This window comes from Onychostruthus taczanowskii, unplaced genomic scaffold (genome assembly GCF_017590055.1).
Source record: "Onychostruthus taczanowskii isolate IOZ18803 unplaced genomic scaffold, ASM1759005v1 scaffold5, whole genome shotgun sequence".
NCBI lineage: Eukaryota > Metazoa > Chordata > Aves > Passeriformes > Passeridae > Onychostruthus > Onychostruthus taczanowskii.
This window is the reverse complement of record NW_024502568.1, coordinates 7286365-7308791: the sequence shown is the minus strand read 5'-3', so window position 1 is coordinate 7308791 and position 22427 is coordinate 7286365. Positions and strand designations below refer to the sequence as shown.

At 42.0% G+C, this 22427-nt stretch overlaps 1 protein-coding gene across 2 annotated transcripts in view; it reads left to right on the top strand.

The window, feature by feature from the left end:
• The first annotated feature begins 3864 nt into the window (after positions 1-3864).
• NT5C2 (5'-nucleotidase, cytosolic II) overlaps positions 3865-22427 on the top strand; it is a 53144-nt gene continuing 34581 nt past the window's right edge. The window contains exons 1-2 of one of the 2 annotated variants that reach the window (XM_041415296.1): positions 3865-3966; positions 15171-15291. In XM_041415296.1, the coding sequence (XP_041271230.1) occupies positions 15191-15291 (101 nt within the window). In that variant the 5' untranslated portion in view covers positions 3865-3966; positions 15171-15190. Of the gene's footprint in view, positions 3967-15170; positions 15292-22427 lie in introns of those variants that run through there. The other variant, XM_041415297.1, reaches the window with a different exon arrangement.

The window sequence follows — 22427 nt, the reverse complement described above, 5'->3', positions numbered from 1 at the left end:
GAAATGGCCACAATCCGAGTCTTCAAGAGTTGGCTATTCTGTGCTGAATCTTATTATTTATATTTGAAGATCACATTGATATAAATATTTCCTATTTTAAAGTGTCTGTTTTGTGCTATTAAAGAAATTACTGTGTCGTGATTATGATGCTTGTAGCAATGAGCTGTATTTTGGTTTTTAATCATTATGACTTACCAACTGGAATGGTTCCTAAAACCTGGGACTGTGCACACTACACAGAGATCATGTGTGCAACATGAATCTGCTTCTTTAACACAACTGCAGAGAGAATCCAGCATATACAATAAGTAGAACTTTATGTATGGTAAACAGAACATCTGGAAAAAATTGCATCGGTCTTTAAAGTAGCCACTGTAAGCAGTTGATAATCTAGACCTGCCTACATAAATATAGTTATTACTAAGTCTCCTGCATGTGTTTTCAGGGCTAAAAAGGTGCTGGGGAGACCTGCCTGTATGAAGCTGTATTAGGAGAAATACATTTTTTATATGGCAGTATGAGATCAAGGAGGGAGCATGAGTAATTCAGCCTAAAAACCCACAGCAGTCTGTTATTACCTGAATGTGTAACAGTGTGTGCACCATACTATAAAGTCAAAAGCAGATTTGCTCTTATTTCCTGGACAATTGGGTCCCCAGACATAGGAACACTGAGTGGCTGTGTGCCAGAACTCTAAGTTCTGTCACTTTTTCAAGTCTGGTACAGCATGGTAGAGCTTAAACTTGTGGCTTGCTGGTGGTCTTAACTTTTCCTCTGGGCATGAATACCTGCAGTGGCATTTACCAGCAGAGTCAGCCCTTTTTGGTGGTTTCACTAGAGACACTATGCTGACTAAAATGGGGAGGTTGGAGACCCCACTGTGATCATCCACATGCTTCTCTTAACAACCAAGGAAGAAAACAAGTGGGTTCTTACCCTGTGCATCATACCAGCTCAAACTGACTTAAGTTCTGCAAAGGTACGAGCCCATCAGCTGTGGAGAGCAGGAGCCACAGTAGTGAGGCATCTGTAGAAATGATGCTGGGACTGAAACCTGTTGGTTTCTCTTTTGAAACTGAAAAATGTGTGGGCAGAGCTTCTGTAGGTGGATGGAAGAAGAAAGGGAGGTCCAAGGAGATGTGATTCTTCTGGGATTGGAAGGTGGCTCCAAAGTGAAGTTAGTAGAAACAGATGTGCAGGAACAATGTGCTCTAGTGCAGCTCGTGTTGTACCCAGCCTGTAAACAAGAAGGCGGCTGTGGTCGTCACTGTAACTGCCATTCCAGCTCTTTTCACCACAAGTGATTTATTGAAAAACAAAAGCTCCTTGAAGTCATTATGTGGTCCAATCTTAGCTTAATTTAGTTATAAAGTATTCACAGCTCCTAGCTATGTTTCAGATATTTTCAAAGACTTGCTATTTTGCTTATGTGCTTACTACAAGATTACCATTGAACCTTGCTTGGCACAGTTGGTTCAGAGGAAGGGATAAAACAGAAAGTTCCTGTACATTATTTCTGCTGGAGGCTCTGAGGTAGAGTGGTTTTCCACTGTGTATTTAGGAGCAGGCCTTTGGATTAGCTGGCTTTGACCCAGGCCTTGTAGTTCTCCCTGTTAACACTGGCATAACAGATAAAACTCTTAAGACACATTCTTGCTAGATTTTCAGGAAGTAACTACTCACCGAACCTTCCAGGAAGGTACACGTCCCCAGAATATTTTCCAGCTGGGGTGGTCTAGTTTTGGCAGTTGTGGTGGCCAGATCTGGCTTGTGAGACCTTCTGGGTGGGTTGTCCCCCTCTTGTGCGAGCTGCTGCCTCTTCCCTGGCAGCAGCTGCTGCTGCCTGCACTGCTGTGGTGGAACAGCTGCATCCCAGCTGTGTCCATCGGGCTCAGGAGGAAGCGTTTGGCTGTTCAGGCAGTGTTTGCTGCTGAAATCACCGTTCCTTATCTCCTCTGGAGAATGTTAGCTGTGGATGGGAATCAGCTCGTACTTTACTGAATCAGCTCATACTTTACTGCTTGGACCATGCTCCTCTTGGCATTTGCATCAAATGTAGTGTATGTTGTAGTCAGTTTGTAAAGTAACCTGGAAAGGAAAGTAAATTCAGAAGACTGAAGATGGTTCAGCATAAAGCACCCAGAGTTCTCTAGACTAGCTGAAACCTGCTGGTGTTTGGGTTGATTCAATTGGTGGTGAGTTACATATAGGCATGCACAGTGAATAATTAGGAACATGAGGTCAGAGGAGAGCGTGTGAATATTCTGCTCTCAGAAACCCAAAAGAGGTCCTGGTTTATGCCAGAGCTTTGTAATCATAACATGGCAATTACCAATAACAACATCTAAGAATAAGTGCTAGCAAAGGGCAGGCAGCATAGGTAATTTCGGAAGTCAGTAAATAGAATAGTTGCAATCAAAAATAAATCATCTTTTAATGTTAATTTTGTTTGCTTTCTCTGTCTCCAAGATACCTTTTTTTTTTCCCCAAAGGAACAGCTTAACATGTTGGCAAAGGTATTTCAAATGTTTCTTTCTGATCTTTTTGGATGTTAAAGGGCAATTCCATTTCAAGACTATGCAAAGATGTATGTGGCCTTTGATGACTTTGAAGTCATAGGAAAGGGATGTAAAATTTGGTCCCAGATGTCCTCTTAAATCATGTCCTTTCCTTTCTGACACCCTGTGCAGTATTCCCTGAGAGCTTTTAAGAACAGATGCCCATAGTAGCTACATAATTGTTTCTTTTTTGTTGCTTGTTCAGTTCCTAGTGTTGCTCTCATGTCACTCAGTGTGTTCTTTTAGGTCAGGAGGAGCTCATTCCCTAAAGAAAAAAACGGATATGTGTTGACCATAAATTGCAGGTGTTCTGAGCATCAGTTAACTCGAGACTGACCCTGGAAACTTCTCCAGTTCATTTCCTGTAGCTTTCTCATCATTGAATACCAGTGGCTGAGTAAAGCTGGAAAGAGGAATTTAGCATAGAGGCGAGCCAGATAAATCATCTGTTAGTTCTACTGTTTGGAAACTGAGGCAGGAGTCAAATTTCGTTTTCCGCTTCATGCTGCAGTTATCAGTTGGTGCATCAGTGATGTTTAAGAGCAGGTCAGCAAGACAGCCTATCTTGAGCCTTTCAGTGTTTGGGGATCCTGCATTTCCCCATTGCTTACCTTTGTTTAAAAAAAAAAAATTGGAAAGAGTTTTACTTGCTGTAATCTGAAATGGGGTGCCCATCTATAGCCTTCAATAATTTGGGGACTTTTTCCCATCTGATCAAAATAACACTGTAGCCTTTTAAAGAGTTAGTTAAAAACACATTTGCAATCTAACCTTTCCATTTTGTTTGTTTTTTTTTTTCATGTGATAGGAGATTAGGTAGGTTCTTAACCTCTTGTTTTACATGTGTTTTAACTTCTCTTTCAATATTGCACTGCCAGTTATATGAGCCAAGGCCAAAATACTGTGCTTGCTAAACTTGAGCAATCAGGAGGGAACAGATGATGAAAAACTAACAGTGTTTTACTCATCTACCAGTCATTTTCTTCACAGACATGTAGAGAGTAGATATTAACAAAGACAGTAATAAAACTCACTGTGGGGCCTCATAAATCAATGCATGCTGGTGGGGTCAGGAACAAATATTGGAAAGGTTAGAACATGCAGAGAACTGTTCCCATGTTGTGACACTCAGAGCAAGGCTGGGAGCTTTTAATTTGCTGATTTGAAAGCAATTAGGAGGAGGCTTTGTGCTGGCTGGGCGTGTGGTCAGCTCTTTTTTCTAGTGGCTACAGTAGGTCAGGTAACACACTGAAAAAGAGGTCCTGGGTGAATCAGGGCTTTCATATTGCTCTGCTAGGGACAGATGGTTGTAAGGGTGTCTCAAAACCCAGGGGATCCAAGCCATTTGCTCATCTGCAGCAGGACAAGACTGCGCTGTTGAATGCATCTGCAAGTCTGCGTCTACAAGGTACTTGAGATTCCCTGAAGAGAGAAGTCCTGGCCAGAGGGAAGGTTCAGTGTTGGGAACTCTCAGTTCAGGTTTGGTATAACAGGGATGTGCTGATGATGCCTTCTTAGTTGTTTGTTAATGTTCTCTCACCTTTCAGGCTGGCAGATTTCTTCCAGTTTGCAGCTGATGTAGTAGATCTGTCACTTCATCGTGTCCCTTCTGAGAACTGCTTATGCTGGGACAAATGCAGAGACAACACTCTGTGTCCTCCTCTGCTCCTGCCAGGGAACAGGCTCCTGTGTCAGCAGGATTGATTTAATGTTAAAACCTAGGGAACTGAACAGCCCATGGAAAGGTGACTGTTTCCCCAAATTAACTTAGTGGTTTGTGTTTTGCTTGGACAGATAGTAAGAAGTTTCCAAAGAAAAGAGGTTGATTCAGTTGGAAAACGGTTTAATGTAGGTCTTTGGAATCGCTTGATAAAGCTGAGTCAGTTAGGTTATCAAAGAGAAGCCAGAAACCTAGCAAGAGCTCAAAGTCATCATACATGTTCAGTTATTTTACTGATGAATTTAGTCACATAGGATGCCTGACAAAAGCTGTTCAAATTAGCAGTCTTTTGGAAGAGCTTGTGTATACTGCAAAGAAAGTATTCATAAAATTAATTTACTTGTAGAGTTTCCTGTAGTGGTGCCTCAGTACTACACATCTGTCAAGATTAAATGAGATTTGAGGCTGATAACATCTAGATGGGGACAGTATTGTGCCCTTAGGACAGATTTGTAATTTCATTTGTAATCAGGCAGACTATAATTACTATATTTGCCTCTGATTAAAAAAACAGGTCAGAAAAGTAATGAATTGTTCTCCTTATGGGATGGGGGGGAACTTCACAGGGCAAGAGCACTTCAAAACATTGTACAGTGCTCAGGTTCCCTGGAGTTCCATCTTTGTGCTTGCTCGGTTGGTAGGTCTGTGTGGCTTGTTTCACATCAGCAGGGAGCTGCTGCCTGCTGAGAGCAGAGTGCAGGGCAGGTTGTGGGTACTTGCCTTTGTGATCTCCGTGGTGAGTGCTAGGTACCAGCCAGCCTCTGATTTGGGGAGAAGGAGGACTTCTGTATGTGCAGGTTGCAGGGCAGGGGTAGCTGTAGGTACTGAACTAGGAGGAGCGCAGTGCAGGAGGAGGTTGTACTTCTGGCCTTTGTGAGCACTTCAGGAGAGCATGAGAGCCAGCCTGGGGTTTATTTCAATGAGCTGAGCCTGCACACAGGCTGTGCTCACCTGTAAGGCTGGATCAGCCTCAGGGAAGGCTCCTTGGAAGGGAGATGGGTAACCATTATTATGGATGAAAGCAGGAAGCCTGTGAAGTCCGTGTTAGGCTAGTATGTGTCTGGAGCCCTGTATGTTAGAATAGCAGAGAATCAGGATCCTCCTTGCTAAATTGTCTCTGTATTTGTTTTCACAGTGTCCTTTACAGCTGAGGACTTCATTATTTTGGTTTGGGTTTTGTGAATAAATAGCAAGATGAAAATTGGCTGAATTTTGTGTATGAAGTTCCTGGCTTTACTGGGTATTATTCTATGTCTGGCACAGTTCCATAGTCATCTGGTTTTTTGAAAGATGGGTTTATTTGTCTCTTACTGTTGGGTAAGTTCTCAAAAATAAGAGAGACAAGGTTACTATATAAGCATTTGGTCAGCTTTTTCCTTAAAGAAGCTGGGAGGAGAAGGGAATGGCACTGGAAAAGAAAATTCTTAACAGAGAAAGAAAGTTCTCACTGGTTTTGACAGAGGAGTTCTCAGAATTATTGGATTGTTTTCAGCTGTTGATGTCAGTGTTTATTTTCAATCCCATTTTTAATGAAGGAGGAGCCAGTGCTCCCCAGTTCTTTACTCAGGAGCGTGTCCCTTGGCGAGTGCTGTGTCTAGAGCCCTGGGACTCAGGCTGAGCAGCCAGTTGGCTCTGCTCACCAGGGCTGAGCAGGAAAACCTTTCTGCTGAGGCTGGAGGGAGATGTGAGTTCATATTTCCAGCCTGCAGAGATGGTTCAGATGCTGATTCTGCTGTCACATCTGTTTATGGAGCCCATAAATGTGTAGAGAGGGTCTGTCCTGCATGGAAGAGGGTTCAAGCATCTCTAAAAAAAATCATCCTCCTTCTTTTTGAAGACTAGAAAAAAAAGGAAGAGGGTTCAAGCATCTCTAAAAAAAAATCATCCTCCTTCTTCTTTTTGAAGACTAGAAAAAAAAGCTAGAATGAAGTTTCAGTATCTTTGCTTTTCCCTTAAAATATTAATGAAGCAGGATGAGATCTTCAGAGATGAGAGGTTTTTTGCCAGTAAACTCAGTCAGTAAGGAAAGACAATAAAAATGCCCTAAGTGAACTTTTGGCTGTTTGCATTATCCAAGCTGTCCTGGTTGCATGCTCTCAGAATGGCTGTACCACTGAGCCCAGTTGTGCATCTCAAATACTTTGTCAGTTGCTACCTGGAATGCTTCTGGAAAGGTTACATCTGTGTTTGCTTCCCAAAACACAGTGGAATCCAATGAAAAGCATCATTGTTTTGAAACACTCTGATCTGCTGCCAAAAGAGCTACTGTTGTATAATCCTTAATAGCAGGTTAGAGTGGCAGTTGCTCCTAGGTTTGAATTGGTATGTGGCAGGATGGCTTCCCAGTTCTCTCTCTGGGGATGGCACGTCTCATCTTGTTCTTCCCTGTGGGAGCTGTGACTCACACGGTGTTCAGCTGTCCTGAGTTGGGAATAGACCCTTCCACAGGCTGAGCATCAGTGGTGCTATTAGGGGTGACAAGGGAAGGGAAACTGGCAGTTCCCTTTGAGAATGGGGAGCAGTGCTCTCTCTGCTCAGTACCAGGGATTACATTTGTCTGTTCTTGCCAGCACATTGTTCTGATGTAAAAAAAAAAGAGTTGGAGTAAAAAAAAAATTATCTTGACTTCTCTTTCTGACTTGCAGTACTCAGTGTGTATACTTCCATGCTGACATTTCTGCCTTTTGTGATCTTTATGTTAACCTACAGCTTGGCTGTCATGCTGTCAGGCTTCATCTTTGTAGCAAATAAAGTATTTGCATGTATCATTCAAACATTGAATTCCTGTTGTGGTGGGCATTGACATCAAAGTTTACTGCCCATTTTTTCAGCTAAATCAAATATATGGGAACTCTGATAAATATTTTAAAAGAAATATAGTAGAAATAGTTTCTGTAGGGTGAGCTGTATTACAGCAAAGGGATCAAATTAATCTCTCGTTTTCAATCTTCTAAGAAAGACTCTGGGCAACTAGAGCAATAGTTGCTTATGGGAAAAACAATATGAGTAAAGTATTTGAATTATGTTACATGTTTCTTGCTGGAATTTAACAGCTGGAAACAAAAGGCAGTGAGAACATCCTCGTGGCCAGGTCTCTGCTTGCCTTTGGCAGGTGCTCAGTTGGACAGCAGTTTGGGAACCTCCGTGGCAGGGGTTGCTGCAGGGCCTTTTCACAAGGAGGAGAGTTGCCCAGCACCATCAGGGTGCGTGGTTTATGTTGGTGTTGGCTCAGAAGAGCCTTTGTTTATCCATTCACCTTCTGTCCAGGTGAAACCACTCTCTGGAGGTTTCTTTGGAATACTGGTTGTGCCTCAGCCTCATATCCACTGAGGCACTGGGATATAAGGTGAGGAAAAGTCTCCTGAGGCATGATACTCAGTTTGACTGACCTGTTGTATAGCTCAGACCATTTGGCTTTTCTGCATTAATTCTTGACTCTGTGAAAAAAAAAGGCTGATTAAAACACCCACACACTTCATTAAGAGCCCTCTGATGATGATTTCAGAAATTTGTTGTTTCACAGCTAACTCTTCTCTCTGTTAATATTTTTGTGTTGTTGTGTTGGTTGATTTATTTAACTTCCAGTCACGGGGTCTTGTTCTGTCATTGCTAGACTGAGAACCCTCCACATTCAGGCTGCCTGCCTGGGTGCAAACGCTTCTAGATCATTTTCAAATCACCTGCAGAGCTGCTCTTTGTGGGCTGGCAGCCTTCCACTCCAGCCTTACTCTCTCTCACAGCTTTATTCCTTTCTCAGTGTATTCCTTTCTGAATGGGGACAGCCAGCTGAAGACAGTTTTCCAGCAGAGTTTGTGTCAGTGACAGAGACATGGAGTCCTGCTTGGTAGTCTTGTACATCCAAGGATCACATTTGACCCGCAGCTGCAGCATTTCTTTGAGAGCTCATGTTTGCTAATTCTTCTCTGTGACGTAGCTCTTGTGCTTCTGGACCAAGTCTCACATTCCTTAAGTATGATCCTTCTTTTTTTTTCTAGTGCTGGGAGAATGGGGCGCACTAGAGTTAGAGGAGTGGAGAAATAGCATTACCCCTAGCAAACTCTTTGTGTAAGAAGCAGTAAATTGGAAATAACTAAAATGGTAGCTCTGGAAGAGATAGTGAGAAGCATGAGCTATATAGAATGTAGAAGATACACTTATGAGCTCAGCTCACTGGAGAATGGAGTTCCTGTTTCAAGGCATTAAACTAATTTGCAGATAGATGAGGAGAATGGATGGTCTCATGGTACTCAGAAAGGGTCAGATTTGAGGTTTGCTCCTCAGAGCTGCACTGCAGATTTAATTGTTTTCCAAGTTCTATTCTAAGCATCCATAACATTGATGATAATTAAATAATACTTAAAATATTTTAATGAACTAGTGCTGCTTTGAATTCCTGAAAGAATAATTTTCCTTGGGTAGAAATGGATGGACATGAGAAGAAACTCCAAATGAATGTATTCTGGGTTTTAGTGTGTCTAATACATTGGGGTCCTGGAGTATTGCTGGAGCTCTAGGAAATGCACAGCCACTCTGTGGGTATGGTTGTCAGTAGAAATATTCTGATTTAAAAATCTATGTAAAATAAGCATGGTTTTGTTAAATATATTTTACAATATACACTAATAATATATTATACAATAGATGTTACTTTACCATCTGGCTTTAAAGCAGATAAAATTCAGCCTGAAATTAGATCAATCCCATAATAAATGGGATGAGTAGAATTCTCCTTTCTTATATCTTACCCATTCAGAAGTAGTCCATGAGTTACCATTGTCTACCGGTCAGACCACAGTCAAATGAACATAAAACTAGGAATGCTTTACCAATTTCACTAAAAGCACACTCTTGAAAAAGCAGCTTCATAATGTAAGCACTGCGGTGGTGTCCAAGAGTAACTGCTACCCCCTTCCTGCAGGAAGAGTCAGTATCTTACCCATTCAGAAGTAGTCCATGAGTTACCATTGTCTACCGGTCAGACCACAGTCAAATGAACATAAAACTAGGAATGCTTTACCAATTTCACTAAAAGCACACTCTTGAAAAAGCAGCTTCATAATGTAAGCACTGTGGTGGTGTTCAAGAGTAACTGCTACCCCCTTTCTGCAGGAAGAGTCAGCCAGTAGGTTTGAAGCTAGGAGATTTAGTATGATCCATGGAGCAAGGAGAGTGTTATTAATCTAATGTAATCCAGTGGATCTTTGGATACCACAAGTGGCACCTGTAAGCTCACTACATATCTGTGGTTAACCTTAACAGGTTCTTAACAGCAGCTCTCTACCTCTTTAATACCCTGTAATCAGTATACAGAATTATCCTGCGTAAAGCCAACCTCAATTACTATGAGGTGAGAATATGCTTTGAAGTGTCTCTTGGAAGTAATTTAATTTTCTAATATGAAGTATGTGTTTTGCCTGTCCTGCCATAATGAACATGAAGTCTTGCTGTCAGATAGGTAACACACAGAAGTGGAAGATCTTCAAGAAGAATTTAACTTTAGGCACAAGAAGGGGAGGAGAAAAAAGTCCGTTTTCTGATTTAGATAATTTACAAGCATCACTGTTTATTTCTCAAGTCATGGACATAATAGTTTTCCAAAAGCATCGCTAATTAAAAACACCTTTTGGAAACAGTTTGCCTTTGGCCATGAAGCAGAAGTGTTGGAAGTAAAAGACAAAAGTGGTTTGAATTGTCATCCCAGGGCTGTGGGGGAAAGGGAAGAAGCTATGTGAACTAACAGCTAGTGTGTAGGGCTAAAATTCAGAACAAAATCAGAGCGTCATTTGGCATCCATGCAATCCCTGTGTCTTGGAGCCCATCAGAAGCCTGCTGCTCTGTGGCTTCTGTCACGCAGAGGTACAGGCTGACCTCTCTGTGTCTGCCAGTTGATACTAAGTATTGAAATTCTAATTTGTGTAAAAGTATACTGTGCTAGGAACATGCAGTGTATCTGTGATTCATCCTGGCACTGCTAGGAACTCAGACTGACTTTTTGCACAGGGACTGAGGAATTAGTGCTTCTGCATTTGCTTCCCACTTGTTCTGTGTTATTACCTTCTGTGAGCCTTGCTATCCATAGCTGACAAAATGGGGACAGCACTTTTGCTGCCCCTAAATGTATTATGTGAGTGGGAGCTGGTGAAGTGTTTTGGGATTGCAGGTGTGAGAATGGCACTTCTGGTGAGGCCAGGAGCCTGTGCAGCCCCTGCTCGCACAGTGGCACTGGCACCCATTGAGGGGGGTGACACAGTCCTGGCCCCTTTTCGCTGTCCCTCCCAGAGGATCAGGAGGGGTGATGCTATCCTGAGTGGATATCCTGCAATGCTCGCTGTCCCATGTGCCTAGCCTGATCAAGGTACAAGCTACTTCTGCCCTCATTGGAGGGGTGATGCTATCCTGAGTGGATTTCACCTCCTGCAGTGCTCGCTGTCCCACGTACCTAGACTGATCAAGGTACAAGCTACTTCTGCCCTCATTGGAGGGGTGGAATGCTCCTAGAAAGTGAGTCACTTGCTTTTCCTAACCACCCTTACATGGACAGTCCCCTAAGCTGCAGAACATGTCGCTTTTCCCCTCCCCTGCCCTATTCGTGAGGCTTCGTCATGACCCAGACCAGGAATTTGACATGAGTCACGAACAAGCCAACCCTATTCCTGCTCCCTTTGCTTTCTGCATCCTCAGGATTTTAGGATGGTTTGCTCCTCCCTTGCTGAGACCCCACGAAGCACTTTGGGATGGAGCAGCGCTGCAGCGGGGAGCCAGGAGCTGCTCCAGGCTTGGCAAGGGCGTCTCAGTCTGTCCTCCCACAGCTCCGACTAGACACAGAGCTCCTGAGCAGAGATCCCTGGGCGTGGTGATCTTCTCTCTGCTCGCTTCCCGCTGTGCACGTACGTGTGTGGGCTGTGCTGCCAAGGTATTAATGATTCTTGAGGCAGAACGTGTGAGCAGAGGCAGCTGTAGTGCACGGTGAGTCAGTGTGAGTACGCTACAACCTTGGCTTCACGTAGGGATGCCTTTGTTTTCGGCTGTGTAAGCTCTCGGAGAATATCCTGGAGATAGCGGGATTGTCGCCAGAGTTTTGTTCATCTCTGTGTTTTAGTGTGGATGCCTCTGATTTGGCACTGCATCATCAACGTGTCAAGATGAAGTCAGAAAAAAAAGAGAGGCAGTCAGTGCATTTAGCATGAACATGTCAGATATTATCAGGTGCAGAAATTTCTAACTATTTGCTGCCCAAAAAAGATTTAAAAAGTAATTGTAAAACTTTAAGGGAAATGCTTTGGAATATTTTATTTAATTTATATGAGTATTTGAAAGAATACACTATGGATAATACTTTAAATCATCTAAAATCTGACAAATGTACTGAATTCAAAATATATGCTAAAAATCTCATGTTCTTTTGGACCAAAGCATATGTGCTGGGCAACAACTCTGTATCAAAGCTTTGCAGCTGAGATTTAAATACCTTTTCAAAAGGAATCCTGTACCATAAATGTATCAGATGCTTAATTAAGACAGCACAAGCAAGGAGCATGTTTGCAATAAATTACGGGGATGTGTTCTGACAGGCTTTATCTATGTAAAGATTTCTATTTTTATGTGAAGCTATTTACAGATTATTGATTTCAAAAATAGATTTGTAACTAAAGAAAGATGCATCATATTTCAGTTGCTTGGAGCTGAGAATCCTGCCCGGCTGTCTGCCTGCTCTCTTAGATGTTTATTCCAATGACTTACAAGTGTATGGAGTGATTCTGTCCTTCTTATTTTTCTCTCTCTATTTGGAAGAGGGAATTTGTATTTCTTACCTACGCAAGCAGGCTGATTTTTATGCTTTGGAGCACAGAACAATTTCAGTGAAGTCTGTGAGGCTTTTTGCATGAGTAAGACTTTTGGATGGCGAAGGTCCCTCACAATATATTTTGTCAGTTGTCACTGTTTTGTTTCAGGGCAGCAAGCTGTTGTCACAGTGTCAGTGGAGCCTGCTAAGCTGTAAGCCTGCCTTTGAGTACGTGTAATAGAAACCTTCAGCATATTTTTTTGCTACTTAATGCTGTATGAACATTAAAATAAATATTTTAATAAATCCTGAAGGCAGAGGTAGTATTTTTCATTAGAAGAACCTTTAGAATTTGAAAACATGCAAGTTTGTGTACCCAAGAGCCTATTTTTTCCAGCCATACCAGTTGGTCTAATAAAAGATACTGTCTCTGTCTACAAACCTTGTCCTGCCTGCAAACTCTGTTGATTGCATCTACAGCAAAATACTGCTGGCTTATTAAAATAATTGAGGCCTTCTTTGCTTAATTTTGGAAACTCAGATTTTTGTGGCTTCCTCAAGTCTCAGCTTTTTGAATCCCAACACACATAAAATGATGCTGTCTGGTTTCTCATACTGTAGAGGAGGATTTCATCACATAGGAGCTCAAATTGCTTCACTGATTCCTTACTTTAGAATGGGTATTATAAAGGTAGCCTGCTAAAATTCTTCTGCCATCTGGATTTTAGAGTATTTTATAGGATACTGTCGGTGTATACTGTCGGCTGTCTGGCATGGATGGTCTCTGGAAACAGTCCTAGCTTAGTACCTGTGTCAGCATCTGATGTGGTGTTGGGGTGATGGGAAGCAGAAGAAATGGGAAGAGGCTGGCAGAACACGGTGTCTCTGGTGTAGTCTGTGGGTGTAAATCCTTGAATCTTGCTATGTGTTTGGCTGGGTAAGCAGAGTGGTGTACCCCTTCTAAACAGCAGGAAGCTTGGATTTGGATTTGTTTGGAAGAGCTGTCTAACATTCCTAAGGTTAGCCATGCAAGAGTTTTTTCAGAACTTTTTTATGTGCCTTTTAGAGGCCTTCAGTGAGTGTGTCTCTCGGACCCAAATCTGGAGCTCTAGGCTAGTAGCTTCAAAATAGACCAAGGTTGTGGTGATCTGGACCATCTTGGAATGTCCATGGAGTAGCTGCTTTTCCACCCTCCGAGAGCACAGGCCCTTGCTGTAGTTTGCAGACTTGGGGTGTTACCAGATCACTCCATCTGCTGCATGCCTTGGCTGAGTCTGTGAGCCTTGCAGGAGCGCTGCTCCTCTCCTGAGCAGCCCTTGCTGTCCCTGAGGAGCCTTGCTGCAGGCAGTGCCCTGCCTTCCAGCGAAATGGGAACAGCTCGCTGCTTGAGGGGCGTTCACTTCTGATACTGCGCTGCCTTCTGTCTGCCTTTGGGCACGGCTTAAATAGATAGCCGCTAATTACTTGAAAAGCCCTCGGTGGCTGTGGCTGGGGCTATTTTGGAAGCTGATTCGCCCTGCTTGCCCCGTTGTGGAAGTTGTGGCTGGCTGCAATGGCGCGTCACCCTCTCGCTGTGGTCACCTCCTCTCCTGGGTGTGTGGCAGGGAATTCAGGGGAGAGCTCTCAGCCACGGCATGCGGCCTCTTGGGCTGCCTGCCAGGGCCTGAATTTGGTGACCTTTAGGATGTGGCAGAAGATGCATTTGTAAACCTTGGTTATAGTAACTGGGAGAATGCTGGAGGAGGAACGTATTTTTTACAGACAAGTTGTTTGCTCTCTGTTTGGTGTTTATGACCAGCAGATAGTAGGTAGATATACTAAGAAGCGCTGTGACAATTGGAACTGTTGCTCTTTAACAAAATTTAAAATAAAGAAATTACACACATTTCCTTGAGGAGTATGAATGTGACACTGAGAGTGCTGTGACTTCTAGCATTGGTTTCTACACTTGCTCTGCTCTCTATTTTGCTGGAATAATTAAATTCCCTCCTGTAAAATGAATGCAGTCATATTTTAGAGGTGTCCAGAGGTAGTTGCTATGTCATTACCCATGTAGTTTGTGGGTGTTTTTGTTTTAAGAAGAGCAAACAAGCCAAGACCTGCAGTCCAGCAGTTGTGTGGGTTACACCAGAGTGTGGTTTCATGTAATATCTAATTTGGTATCACTGTGGGTTGTGTCTCCCACCCTGTTCTCCTCACCAGCTCTAATGACAGTGTTGCGGCAGGTTGAGCTGGGCTCAGCCTGGGTTCAGCTGACCAGTGGGCACTACTCAGCCTTTCCTCACTTTTGGTCAGTTGGTTTTGACAGGTGAGGACTTGCACTGGTGAGCTGAACTGAGCCAGCGTGGGGCTGCTTCATAACCCACCTGGTGCCTGGGTATGCAGCAGCAGTGTCTGGCTGGAGGAGCAGGCAAGCAGGATTGCCCCAGTGTGCTAATAACAAAATTGGGAAAGGTGCCCCTCTTTCCTTCTGATGAGAAGGACTGTCTGTGGTTTGGTGGTGACAGCCAGCACTTGAGAAGGGGTGCTCGTGTTTGTGAAGATCTGCTGGTGAATATTTGCATTGCTCATGTTACAGGTTTGCAGTGTGTTCTTGCTCTGCCTGAATATGTGTCTGACCTGCAGAGGACAAAGGATCGTCTTTCTACTTTCCTTCCAATTGTTCCTGCTAATTTAGCATCAGTTTGAAGCTTTGTCTTTGCTTAGAGATCAAATGGCCAGGGACAAGGCTCTTTGTTTTCACTCTGTGGTAAAAGTGGCAAGGTCAGCCCCAGTGGGGCTTGTACGGTTTACACTGCTGAATTTATCTCATGTATTAAGGGTTTTCTGTCACCTACAGTTAATGCATATTGGTAACTCTAGCATCAAAAAATACTCCATTTCAGTAATGAAAACAAGGTCTCTGTTTGTAAGTGCATTTTCACCACAATGGATAGGAGTATTTTTGCAGCCATATAAAACAGCCTTCCCAGCTCTCTGTTTTAACATCTCAAAGAGCAGCATCTTACTTGACCTGCATACTCAGGTCATGCTACTCAGGAAGTCTTGCAAAGTGCCTGGCAAAACAAACCTTGAACTCAAGCAAGCTTTTCTTTTCTCTCTCTTTCAGAAATAAGTAAGCATTTGAAGATGACAACCTCATGGAGCGACCGACTGCAGAATGCAGCCGATCTCCCTGCAAACATGGATGGACATGCTCTGAAGAAGTACCGCCGGGAAGCCTATCACCGGTAAGGCGTCTGTGAAGCTCCAAAACTAAACATAAACCCCACATTTCTTGGAGTTTTTTTGGCTTGTTAGTAAAATAGGAAGGTTGTTCTTACCTTCCTTTTAGAAGTGTTGGTAGATGAGAGCATAGAAGATGGCACAGTATTGGCCTGCAGGAGTTTGCAAACAGCTGAGTTGAGATACAAGTACTCGAGCGAGACAGGATATGCGTCTTATTGCAGTCAAAAGATTAATCAAAGTCAGGTTTTGGATAGAAGCTTTCAAGTCAATAAATAATCAGTGGCAGATAATAATTATTGCAGGGCACACTGGGAGAGCAGAGCCTTAGACACTGGAATGCACAAATATGAATAAGGAGGAAATCAAATGGGGTCAGAAACTGATTGAGAATTACACCTAGTGTGATTAACTGTGTGACCACAGGAGCATGCAGGAGCACTAGGCAAGGGCACAGCCTTTTCACTGTTAGGTGTACCTAAAACCATCAGAGTTCAAAACAAAAGGAACGTTATCACTCTTTGTTTATAGTTTGGGAATCAAAGTGCAGGCCCTAGGTTGTTTTTACAAGATCACACTGGAGGTTTGGTTGAGCCAAGAATTTAGACCACAGCTCTCAAGGTTCCAAGCATAGAGCATAAAAGAGGGATGAAGTCTGTATCCTTATCAGATGTCTGGACTGCTACAGAGTTAAAAGCAACAGTATCTAGTAATTGTCAGTATTCTGTTTGTGGGAGGTGTACCTTCAAAGTTTAGCTTCGTTATTTTGAGAAGTCATACAGTGTGATGATGAGAGGATATTCAGCAGAAGGGGAAGTGTATGTCTGATGTAGAAACAGAAACATTTAACCTCATGCTTAAATGCCACGTTGCATTTGTGATTCACATTGGTGGTATTTCTGGGGAAGTGTTTTGGAAGTGTTAGATATCTTTTGATTCTCCAAATGGAATCTAATTTGAGAAAAACGCCTTAGTGCATCATATGATTGGCCAGGTTGTGCAAGTTGCAGTGTCTGGGGCTAAGTGATGGATCCTGTGATGTGTTTCTGAAGCTTTCCAATTTCCAAAGAATATGTTTGAGCAACATGTCTTAAGTGGTGCCATTATTTGAATCTGTCAGCTGGTTTGTCAGATATGGAAGCATTTAATGAATGTAACTATATATAGCATGTAAGAAGAGAGGGATTTTATACCATTCCCTGTCAGAAAATCTTCACCTTGTTGCAGTCATTGACAGGTTTACCTTTGTGTCATAAATTTATTTAAAACTTCAGCTGTGTTACTCCTGATTCAGATTGATAGAAATCAAGTCAGAGTAATGGCTATAATTTTTTCTAAGTATTTTCTTAACATTTGTTATGGTTAAGTGCTGACAGTTTGCTAAATGTTGTACAGGATCCAAAGGAAGCCGTGCTTGTCTTAAAGAGCTCATGCATTCATCACATTTGCCTTACCTGTGTAAGAAATCCTGGCTTTCAGAAATAATTTCCTTATGGAAGATGGGAGTGCAGTCATATAAAGGAGGGTTGCCCACTGGGAGCTGGGATCTGGTAGCCCAAAACTAGTCTGTGGTAAAGTTTAGGTATGTGTTTTTAGCATCTAGAAATGTCTTAGGCAAAACATACTGAGCAGAAGTGCTGCTAGCATCTCAGATTTTCATGGGAAGCACAACACTGGAAATACTAGGGAGGCACAATATTAAGGAGAGGCACATTTTTGTTTTGGAATTGCTATCCTCTTTCAAAGAGAGAGAGAGGGAGGGAATGGGAGAGAATGAGAGAGCCTGATGCCAAGACTGTAGTATAAATCTGTGCTATTAATGGCTTTGGTATACCAGTTTCATGGGAGTTATTTTGATAATCCAGTATTGTGAGAATCTGAAACAACCTCATTCCAGAGGCAGTGTTGTCAGATTTCTATTTCTGGTACTTTTCATGGTCGTAGTGTTAACAGATGTGATGTTACTTTAAAAAGTGCAAACTTAACATGATAGAGTATGACTGAAGTTATTTCCCCTTGGTGTTTGATATTTTATTTTTTAGTGTTTTATTAATGCTTCAGATGCAGAATACATGTGCTGGTCACAGCCATGAGTTGTAGGATGTAAATTTGTTTCACTAAGGTCCAGGTATGCTCTGACTCCTGGATAATGCTGAAGCACTGCAAATTTTATGAATAAGAGAAATAGAAAATACATGGTGTCATTGTCAAGATTATTTTATTTTTATTCTTTTTCTTCTATTTTTCTTTCAGTCTTTTTTTTCCTGACTCTCTTTTTTTTCTTACTCCAGCAGCTACAGGAAAAATCCTTGAAAACACGAATCTAAAGTGACTTAGAAACAAAACCAATAAGAACATTGAATTTAAACCTATTATGCTTTTTTTTTACCTTAAAGCTAGTCAAAGTTATTTTATAGGCCCAGTCTGAAAGGCTGGAGCAGCTTGGCAGCTACACCACATTTACAGGTGAGAATAAGTGGGACTAGCTTTTGTTACCTGTATTGAAGGCCTAGTTGAGCTCAAATTCAGCAGATTTTCTAAATGCTGCTAGGAATGCTTAGTTTTCTGAAGTGTGAAATTTAAAAAACTTGTTTCACTGTTTGTTTGCTTCATGCTTACTTGAATACCAGTGGAGATACCTAGACCAGTCAATTTAACATTCTTGTTCTCATGAAATATACCAGATTTGATACGCTTGAATTGTAAATGAATTCAGACAAAATAAGAGGAAAAGCTTCCATTAGCAAAATAGTTTACCTTAAAAAAATATATAAATGTTCTTGTGGCCATTAAACTTTTAAAAAACTTATAAAAAATTACCTCTGAAGATACTACTCTAATAGTCATAGTTTATGGTGGTCTTTCTTACTTGGAATTGTTTTTTCAGTACTTATAATGGTATCATAATTGATGGATGGATGTTCAACATATAATAATTGTTGGCAGAAGTCCCAGTTGAGACTGGTTTAACTGGTGTAGTGCATACTGACTCAGAGTATAATGACTATATCGTAATCATATCTGAATGCCATGGGCAGGAATGTTCAGAATCAAATTTATATAGCTATAGAATCAGAAAAATCTGTTGGGGAGGAGAAGTGGTGGGGTTTTATCTTCAGGGAATTTCTGACAACTTTAATGACAGCTTTTGGTTGGCTGGTGTTGCTGTCAGACCTTGTTACACAACACTGCTGGCGCCTGTTGGAGGTGAGGTCTGAAGATGAATTAATATGCAAGCTACATGTTACTCATTCTCTAGCAGAGGTCACTGGTAAGAGGATACTGCATTGCTGTGCTATTGGCAACACGGATTTTAATTCAGCAATAAAATGGATGTGCAGTTCTTGGGAGGCTTTCCCTTGCTGTGTGTGGTGGTGAGGCCACCTCCCTCGTGTGCTGCTTGTTGACTTTTCCGGGTAGAGGATAATCACTAGATCACTTGTTCAGGAGGAGTGCTGTCATTTAATGTGATTGTAATTAGGCAAGAACTAGGTTGACTCTGAGCCACCAAATTGCCCTAGTGTCTATTTTTTAACTTGGAGTGAGCACTTCTAGGCACCCTCTGGATTATCTCACATAGCTCTTTAGTGTTTAAATAGCAACCCCATCTAGTTAAAGCAAATAATGGAAAAAGTTGGTGTTCCATCCACTCTTGTTACTGACAGTTACCAAGATCCAGGAAACAGGTATTTGCACTTATATTTATTTATCTGTGGTTTTGGCTTAACAGAGCAGTAAGGCTGAAATGGACTTTTTGTTAAACATACTGGCTTTGGGATGCTTCTACCATTTTGCATCAGATTAATTTAAGACTTCTTATCCTGAATGTGGGGTTTCTGTTGTTGTTTTAACTGTTGGGGTTTTTTCTTGCTCTCTTGTTTACTGGCTAGTGCAGGGCATGTGGCATCATGATTCCTAGTCCTAATTCTCCTGCTGACTGCTGATAGAGCATTAAGTTGCTTCATAGTTTGTACTTCAGTTTGCTTTCAGACCATGCTACGGTGGTGATATAAGTGATTTTATCTGGTACTATACACTGAGATTCTGGATTAAAAAATAGTATACGCTTTAATAATGACAAAGCAAAAGGATTGCCAATTGGTTGTTTTGATTTCAGGGATCAAAGATGTACTTTAGCTTGTTCAAATTTGTAGACTCTGGGCTATTCACTGCTAATCTTGTGTCTTCATTTAATTGTTACTGGATCATCAGTGATTGCAAACAGGTGGAAATGTTGTATAAACAAGGCTGTGAGACTTGAAACTGTTCATCTGTTTATATTTAAAATCGCTTTGAAATGATCAGTTCACTGAGGTGGAGGACCAGAACAAATCTTTACCAGTCTGAAAGTGCTCTTTTCATGAAACACGACTGGACAGGCCACGTGTGGTGCTCCCATGTACTGGGCAGCTCCGGAGGCTCTGCTGGCCGTGGTCTGTCCTCGTGTGGCTGAGCAGCCTCCTGGGACCTGTGTGGTGGCATGTGTGACAGAGGGAGCGTGTGGCTCTCTCTGTTTTGCTTTAGTGCTTTAGACACTGGAGGGTGTCACAGAATGGGTGAGCTTACAAAAAAAGCACACCACTTGCCAAATTAATAATAAAGAAATTACGTTGTAAATGTCCTATGATCCTTAACTTTAATAGTTTCAGGGAGCAGACAAGTGTTATTTTGGGATGGAATCCATATGTGAGCTTCTTGGCACTTTGCTGTTGCCTGGGAAGAAAACCCAAACAATGAAAACAGAAATGGCCAAGGCTCTCTCTTTGCATCTGATTCCTGCAGAATTTCAGAGGGAAGTGCTCATAGCTGTGTTTCTGGATACAGCCTCATCAGGCTTTGAATCCAGTCATTACTGGATTTTACAGTTTAATGTCACTATAACTGTGCAAGGACAGTTAGACTTGTGAAATTTTGGGGCATGGTGTTGGAAATGTTACTAGAAGTGGCCAGGAAATTTTTATGCCTTTCTTTTGTTTCCCCTGTCTGATACTATTTCATCCCCTAAAGTTACCTCAAGCCCAAATACTATCTCTAAATACGTTTACAAATATTCAGAATATTCATCTTTGGTTGAAGAAGGAATAAAATATAACTCCGAAAATGTAGAATTAAAAAATAAAACCAAAGTGGTATGATAAAAAATAATATATGGAATGGTCAGTACATTCTTGAAGAGGCAGAACTTAGCAAATTAAAAATTTCATTGGTTTTAAAAATTTGAAGAAGTTTATTTCTTCTCTAAGGCAGCTACCTAAACATCCAGCACCCAGAGATGAGACATTTGGATGATAGGGTGGTATCTTCTTTAGGTTGCTCACATGCTTTGTACCAGATAAATAAGGTCAGTGGGGAAGTTTGCTGCTCCCGGTGGAAGTCACCTGAGACCAGAACTATAATGTCATGCTGTGACACAAGTCCCCAAGCAGACCACATCTGGGGACTAGCTGGTCATACTGAGGACACTGAGTTGTCATAACAGTGCAGGGATGTTTATTTCATTATTCTCCTGTTTAAAGAGGCCACGGGGACCTTGGGCGTGGGAGACTATTAAAAGCTAATCCATTTAGTTCCCATTATTTCTTTTTAAATCTTCTAGCTTATTAAAAAATGGAAGTTGTCCATAAAGAGAAGATTAACCAAAGTTCCTAAACCCTGAGTAAGCGGGAATCTGAGCCTTCTGGCTAGTTAGTCCCTGTTTGGTGGTTGGCTCAAGCCCAGCTGTCCACCACAGGCTTTTTTAAACACACATGTAGGTCTTGCTTAGCCAGCTTCCACTGTATTTGCTGTTCCACTCAGCAGTGTTGCAATTTTCTTTGTATTTATTTAATTTCCAGTGAAACATACTGCCCAGAAAAATGCTAATTGCTGCAAGGTATTTCTAGACACATTTGGAAAATTGTTATGAAGTGCTCTGTTCCAGAAACCTTGCCTCACATTGTTCGTTTTCATTTCTTTGCTATGAGGAATTGTGAGCCATGTGCCAAGTTCCTCCTTAATTGTAAAGTTCTGTGCATTTTGTTTATTTTGCTGGTCAAGACTGCTATGCACATAAATTTCATTCAGGGCATACAGTTCTTTAGAGGTTTTGCACAAATAAAATAAAAACATTTCTCCCTCTCTGCGTTTGTTCCTCTCCAGTGTTACTTGAGAAGAGTTGGGATTTAGGTTCCTGCTTCAGAATTGATTGACAAGAACACTAACAAAATCAAGATCAGTTGTCTTGTGAAAATATAAAGGACTATGAATTGCAGAGTTGTGGCTATCAGGGCTGTGTGGCTTCCCTGCTGCATGCTCAGCAGTTCCTTCTTCCTTGCAGTACAACACATTTTTCTCTTACCCAGCACAATCCATAGAGCTCAAAAAGAAAATAAATATTGTAGTCATTGAGAGCCTTCTGCTGTGGCCAAGCTGCAGGGTTTAATCTTTGAGGAAGAACTCATTAGAGAGGAAACATGCTTCAAGGTTTCCCTAAAGCAGCTCCTCAAGTCCATTTTTCCAGAGGTGGGGATCTGTGCCAGGCTCAGCCATTCAAGTCCAGATGCTGGTCCCCAGTCCCAGCTGTGCTCAGAGAGCCCATGGAGCTGGGATGGGGTCCCTGGAAGTGCTTTCCTCACATGCTCCACACCTTGTGTCACTCCAGCCACACTGGCAGGGAGTCCAAAATGCAGGATATTCCTCAGAGCAGAAACGTAAAGCTTGGGTTTGCATCAGGAGGAAAAGGCAGGCAGGAGAAAGGCAGTGTCCTGTTGAAGGCGGTGCTCCGGGTGCATGTGGGTGCGGAGCTGGGTTTGGGCAATGCTCACCTCTGCCTCAGCACAGGGAATGCAGAGGGTGTTCTCATGCTGTGCCTGCAGTTTGTTTTGTCTTACTGCCCAGTGCTGTGAAGTTTTTAGAACAGCTTAAATTTTAACTCCAGTGCTTCCAGTTGAAGTTGCTATTTTCTAAATGGAAAAAATCAGATTCAGGGGAAGGGAGAGAGTGATTTCTTCTGATTTTGGCAAGTGGAGAAATTCTTCTACATTAAACTTCCTTGCCTAAAAATGTTAGATCATTTTAGTTTTTCTCTTATTCTGACATTATTTCTACTGTTTGTAATCTGAAAGCTTCTTTGATTTTTGTTCATCTGGATGAGCTGTAAAAA